This window comes from Pimephales promelas, chromosome 9, assembly GCF_988280905.1.
Source record: "Pimephales promelas chromosome 9, fPimPro1.hap1.1, whole genome shotgun sequence".
In the NCBI taxonomy this organism is placed as follows: Eukaryota; Metazoa; Chordata; class Actinopteri; order Cypriniformes; family Leuciscidae; genus Pimephales; species Pimephales promelas.
This window is the reverse complement of record NC_142777.1, coordinates 5,470,863-5,477,722: the sequence shown is the minus strand read 5'-3', so window position 1 is coordinate 5,477,722 and position 6,860 is coordinate 5,470,863. Positions and strand designations below refer to the sequence as shown.

The 6,860-nt window shown below is 37.0% G+C and overlaps 1 protein-coding gene across 1 annotated transcript; it reads right to left on the bottom strand.

Moving 5' to 3' along the window:
- Positions 1 to 413: 413 nt before the first annotated feature.
- Positions 414 to 3,632, bottom strand: kctd12b (potassium channel tetramerisation domain containing 12b). Its single transcript, XM_089134700.1, has one exon. It carries the CDS (start codon positions 3,111 to 3,113, stop codon positions 2,274 to 2,276), a length of 840 nt encoding a protein of 279 aa, XP_088990826.1. The 5' UTR covers positions 3,114 to 3,632; the 3' UTR covers positions 414 to 2,273.
- Positions 3,633 to 6,860: the final 3,228 nt, after the last annotated feature.

Genomic DNA, 6,860 nt, shown 5'->3' with positions numbered 1-6,860 from the left:
AAAGCAGATCTGCCAAATTCACCCTTCGAAAAATTGCTTCCAGGGTTTATACGTCCGAATAAACAAAACTATTTTTAAGTCAAAGAATCTCATGCTGTTTCTGACTGTTTTTACATGGGCTTATTCTTTTATGCTTGCAAAATGGTATTGAATACAGAAAAGTCTCTGGTGAATAAGGCTCGGAAATTGAAACAGGAAAGACTGCCTTATCTAAACTGTTGCTTTCATTTAAACTTGACTTCATTTTATTGATGAAACTGGAAATGTGTTTGTACAGATATCATTTTTTTGGCCTGTTTCGATCATTTTCAAATACATTAAATACATACATTTGTTTTATATTTAGAATAATTGTGTTTCATTCATGCTTTCATAAAGACACTTTGAGGCTAGCAAAAAAAGACTATCAGGAATTTAAGATTAAGGGATTAATTTAATTTCTGATTGACATAAAATAAATTACTGGATGATATTTATTATCCCAAATGGCATCTCATAACTAAAAGACTGCAAGACTTTGTGTTACACTTTATAATTCTTGTGCTTGTAGGAAATACCTGAAATTTAAAGCTCTAAAAGTCACAAATCACACAAAAAAACCTAATCTCATCTTCATGAATTAAAAATATAGGCTCTTGCTTACATATCCAAACATCAAATATAATTGATGATACATGTATTATCATTACATTTGAATAAGATAAATTTAAAAAGACATTAAATTCATTAAACAACACTGAAATAAATGAAAGGTAAGCAACTGAAATGTTTGATTGATAATAAAAATCAAAACGCTGTATATGGTTCAACTGAACTGGAAACTTGACTTTTCTGACCTCACATCCTCTAACCTTACGCAAAAGAAACACTTAAAGCTTCTAACACAGCCCTGATGCTTTCAGGTGACGACGTTATACCGTTCTGCTCAGTTAATGCCTACCTTATAACCTGCCTTGACACAGTTCACTAGATGAATAATGCTAGTTAATAATTAAAATAGTGTGACACGTGAATATACTCAAAGCAAACACCTTTTTTCCACTTGAAATATCCTGTATTATTAGTTCTTTTGGTCTCACAGTGACACTTGAATATCCACATGCAGTAACTGCATCTATGTGTAAAGAGGGTTTTATAACATTTTACTTGAACGTAGTTACATTGTACGGACACAAAAAAGTATTAAGGGTAACACTTTATTTTACAGCGTCATATATGTTACATGTACTTATCATAGTAATAACAGTGCATAATTACATGTAATAACCCTTTAACCAAAACCTAAGTAATATAGTAGGTAAATGTGGTTGCTTAATAAGTCTCAGTGTTTAAATACATAATTACACTGTAACACTGACACTTTAAAATAAAGTGTAACCGTATTAACTACATGTACTTAAAACAAGTTACGGTTAGGGTTTGGTTTAGTTACTTGTAATTATGCATAATTGACTGTTATTACTATGATGCACATGTAGTAATGTGTAACTACGTCACTTAGTGAAAATAGTGTTACCAAACCTTTTTAAAGGGATACTATTTTTTGGAAATAGGCTCATTTTACCATTTCCCCAGAGTTAAACAGTAGGGTTTTTACCGTTTTCGAATGTATTCAGACGATTTTTTGACATTTAGAAGAGTATCAGTAACCAGACAGTTTCTGGTCTCATTGACTTCCATAGTATATTTTTTTTCCTACTATGGAAGTCAATGAGACCAGAAACGGTGTGGTTACTAATATTGTTCTAAATGTCAAAAAATCGGCTGAATACATTTGAAAACGGTAAAACTCGACTGTTTAACTCTGGGAGAGTGGTAAAATGAGCCTATTTCCAAAAAAAGTGGAGTATCCCTTTAAAGCCTAGTGGATTCCCTCTTCTTTTGGCCTCAGGGTTACACATGATAATAATGACTTTAATCAAAAATGGCCATCAGCTCAAAAGCTTTATAATACGTCCAACAATTTGACTGACAGAAGAGAAGCCCTTTCGAATGGCTCAAGCTTCCTAGATTAGCATTTCCGAACAAAATATGACAACAGTACAACACTGTGTTTCTCACAAGCCGTAAAAGCAGAGAAGGGGGAAGGCAGTCTCTTGGTGAGGGGGAGATCAACAGGGTTCGGGAGGTTAGCTGAGAGACACTAAGGGCTCGGACGTGGGAAAGTCTGGTGATGAAGGTGGTGGGGTTTGAGATCTAGAAGCTTCTACGTGTATTGCAGGTGATCTCTGGTCTGGGAGGCGGGGAGGAGACGCAGGAACACGGGATTAAGTTCACTCACGGTAGAATACATATTCGGTGTAGTTGGCCCAGATTTTGTCATCAGTCTGCTCATGGGCGAAGGCGCAGGTCCCCGTGGAGTTGCAGGCCACCATGTGGAAACCGGCGTCGGCTAACCTGTCAAACGCCTGCTCCAGGAAAGTAAACTTCAGGTAATAGCGTGACGTGTAGCGCTCCGGGGGGCGATCGGGGTCACGGCTTTCGTTCAACGTTTCCCCAAAAACCTCCTTGGCGAGGGAAGTCTTCCCGCACACCATAATCCGAGCCACTCGTCGAAACTTGGCGTCTGTTTGACTATCCCGGCCGAGAGTGTAGGAGCCCCGGTAGCCGATGGTGATGAACCCGGAGCACTTGCCGTCTCCGGCGCCGGACGCCAGGCTTGAGCACGCGGCCGCCCCGAGGGAGGCGAGGTTTCGGGGGATTTCGGCGCTGGGCGAGGGGTCCTCGGGGTCGCTCTGGCAGCCCTCGTCGCCCAGCGAGTTCTGCTTGCTGATCTTCGGTGCCAACAGTTTAACCAGATCCGGGAGGTTGAAGAATTCGGCCTCCCGCTGAAGACGTCCTCGCTCCGGGAAGTGATCCGGAAGGACGAGCTGCTGGTCCCGCATGTAGTCCAGAATGTAGCGAAACAGGAAGCCATCTCTGTCGACGAAAAAACGACCTTTGGTGTCACGAGCCAGGTTTTTTGTGCTCTTCTGGCTGAACATTTCCCACAGGAGGGAGTCTGGCACACTTGTTAAAGTCGAGTAGCGGGTTATATACACCTGACCTCCTACGTTCAGTTCGATAATTTCTGGAAAGGCCAGCTCCTCTACGGCATTGTCGGGTAAAGCCATATTTCAGAATACTAAGACGACGCTTGGTGAAGGATTTAAAAAGTCTGTCGACCTAGAACAAGTGTGAGTATGGCTATTGTAAGGTCAGAGATATGTGACGAATACGTCTCCAGTTCACAATCACAGTTGCAAAACACAATATATACATAATAATCCTTCAGAAAATGAGTTCAAAATTCATGTAAATCAGCATACATGGCTCAGAAAAGCTCACCGATGTCAAACACTGCACAGAGTTTTCAGATGACGTCCCTTTCATTTATCCATGTCCATAATCGAAGGTTTTCCAAACGTCCAATTCACAGACACCTACCGTCAGTCACACTGAACAAGCACTGTTGAAAATAAATGCCATCTAAAGGGCTGATTTTGCAGTGTACATGTACGTGGAAGAAATAGGTGTCAATAATAAAGCGTTGTGATGATCCATTTCTCACAGGATGAGTGTAACGGAGCCCCTCTTGCTCATTCTCACACTGTGCGCACTGCAAACAGGACCATAATAATCCCGCGCTCTGGCCACGCCCCTATCTTTCAACGTCATCGACGCTAACCCCGCCTCCGCGTTTGTAGCGTCATCCGCAATCGTGTATATTGTAAATAATAATGCATAGCCTACAACATGAGGTCAAAATGCAGCAATTAATTTATTAGAATTCTAATTTCGTGCTCGATTCCACCTGCTGCAAAAAATTTTGGTGTTCAACCATGGGTGATTTAAATTGGGAAAAGGCAAATACTTCTATTCACAAAGTATTAATAATAAAGTGAAAGATTGCATAATAAGTAATAATTGCATCAAATGTATCCTGTTAAAGATACTTTAAGAAGATTTAAAATAAACATAGAAGAGTCTTGTGTTTTTTGCCAATCTAATAAGGAGACAATTTTTCATTTATTTTATCACTGTATGTACACACAAAAATTTTGGTCTGATTTGGAAGAATATATAATTACAAAATTGAATGTAAACATCAGAATCAATATTTTTGATGTCATGCTATACTTTGACTTTTGTGGTTTGTCAAAAAAAAAAAAGATTTTTGTCATTCAGTTGTTTATTATCCTTGGAAAATACCATATTCACAAATGTAAATGGTCTAATTCACAACCTTGTTTTAAGGCATTTCATTTGGACTTTAAATTATATTATAAAACAATAGAAAACATGGAAAACATGAAAGCTACAAGAACATTTCATCTCCTGAAGGAACTGCATATTTTTTTTTTATTTTTTTCCCCTTCTATAATTATATTAATTTATTTGTTATTATCCTCTGGTCTATACACTATTGATTTAATTTTGTTGAACAGGTTACATTATCTGTAGTGTTCTCTGTACCTATTGTCCTGTGTATTGTTCAGAATAAAGTTTAAAAAAAAAAAAACTACATGAGGTGAAAACTCTTATTGCTTTACCAGAAGTCTTTTAAATAGCATTTTTTTACAACTTGTTATCTCTTAAACGTATCAGTGGAAGAAATAATACATTTTAAGGCATTTCATAATTGTGATTTATTTTTCCATGTTTATTATTATCACTTACAGTATCTTTAATAGTAATGCGATTTTTTAATAATTTATTACATTACTTATTACTAATAACATTATTATTAGTGTTACTAACATTATCATTCAATTGATCTAATGTTTAATCATTTTTTTAACATTAGTAAATGTTAATCAAATCAAATATTTTCTTTTTTAAATGACATTCAGATTCAGTTTAGAAAGTACCACACATTAATAAAATATAATGAAACACTGACATCTAGAGGATAGAAAGCCCTGACCAGATGTTTCAGAATCACCTAAACAAGCTTCTTCTTTCCCACAACACACACACACACACTCTCTCTCTCTCTCTCTCTCTCTCTCCCCCATTCATTTACCATATTGCAAAAAAAGAAGAAGAAAAAAACCCCGAAATGAAATAAAATCAACCTGACACGGCTTCTTTCAGAATCGAGACGCTCGGGCTTCAGTGAATCGACCCTGTGTTGAGTGTCAGCATTTTTCCACTCTTTTGTTTCTGTTCTGTAAAGAGTTCTTGGTGAAAGCTTACTGAAGCTTGAAACTAACCTTGAACAGACTATTTTGCTCCACTGAATGAAAGCAAGTCACAAGGGCATTGTGTGATTTATTTTCTATGTTCTCAGAAAAGCTGAGGTGAAAAACGGATCCCATTTTTCTCCCTTTTCCATCATTGTCTGTAAAATAAGAAAAATGAGACTAATAAACGTGTGCTAAAAGAATAAAACGATTTCTGAATTTAGTCAACAAAACAAACACAGAGGTTGGAACAGACGAGTTGTGCTCTAGCTTCAGATTTGGCAACACAAGCATTTTCTATAGAAGATAGATTACGTTTATATAGTCTAATTGTGAATATTTGTGAGATTTTATGTTCTTTTGCTTCAACATTAATGGGTTATTGTGGGGAATTGAAGCACACCATCACTGAAACACTGAATGAATGAGCGATTGCAATCACTTAAAGTTTACAGAGGAGCTTGTTAAAATCATATTTTGATTAGAGCTTTTTTTAGTTTTGGACCCATTGACTTTTTTTTTTTCTTATTGGAAGTTTCAATGGCGTTGCGTCAATGCTCAAACTTTCAAAAAAAAAAAAAAAAAAAAAAGGAAAATTACAGCTTCACAACATCATTCTATGACATTAAAACCTTTAAATGGAGACGTTCTTTTATCTGTCACTCATGAAGACATGTGCGTCCTTTGAAAACACAAAGAAAATAAAACCCTACACATATACGGTGGCTCTATAAGTGCTATAAGAAGCCTTTAAGGGTCATTCAAACATTGCTAACTATCTATTGGAGGAATGACTGTAAATCTATAGGGAGGAAGATGTCAAGAAATATTGAAAAGAAATTGTGGCAAACAGGGCGTTTTAAGTTTTGTGTGTAATTCACGGCAATCTTTCGGTGTTTTTTTTTTTTTTTTGTGATTATTAAAGTATTGGACGTTCACCAGTTCCCACCTCTGAACATCTAACTGCATCCCAGGAATGTTGTTACCTGTTCTGAGAAGTGGAAAGATTAAATGATTTAATTTGAATGCAAAACTGTGTAAGAAAGCATGAAATACTTTATCCACCTTTGTGGAAACAAATAAACATTATTTCTGTCATTAAGCCAGCCAAGGATACGCATACTGCAGCCAACTAGGCTTGTCACATTAACATACATTTTTTTTTTTTTTAGTTAATGATTTGTGGGCTGAAGTGTGTTTGAGAGGAAAGAGATTATTTTAGTGCAAATTCGATGAATAATGTAGATTCTGCCATATGTTTAGAGACACAAGTAAGGGTAAGGCACAAGTAAGGTATGTTTTTATACTGAAATTTATATTTTTATTTTTGAAAAGACATGCTAGTAGGAACTGAAACTGCACTCCTAGCCGCCTGAAGTGCATACATTGAATTTCACACTTTTGCGTCACCATTTGCACACGGATTTCCCACACAAAACGCTCGTCTAAACGCAGAACAAAAAGCGATGACGCAACACACTTTTGCGTTTTCTCTTCAGAATCGTTTCCGTGTAAACATAGCCTGAGTATTTCACAATCTGCTCAGTTACTGGGATTTTCACGCACAACCATTTCTAGGGTTTACAAAGAATGGAGTGAAAAGGGAAAAACATCCAGTATGCAGCAGTCCTGTGAGCAAAAATGCCTTGTTGATGCTAGAGGTCAGAGGAGAATGGGCTGACTGATTCAAGCTGA

Coding starts and splice junctions, on each gene's coding strand:
- kctd12b (XM_089134700.1), bottom strand. CDS start 3,113: ATGGCTTTACCCGACAATGCCGTAGAGGAGCTGGCCTTTCCAGAAATT.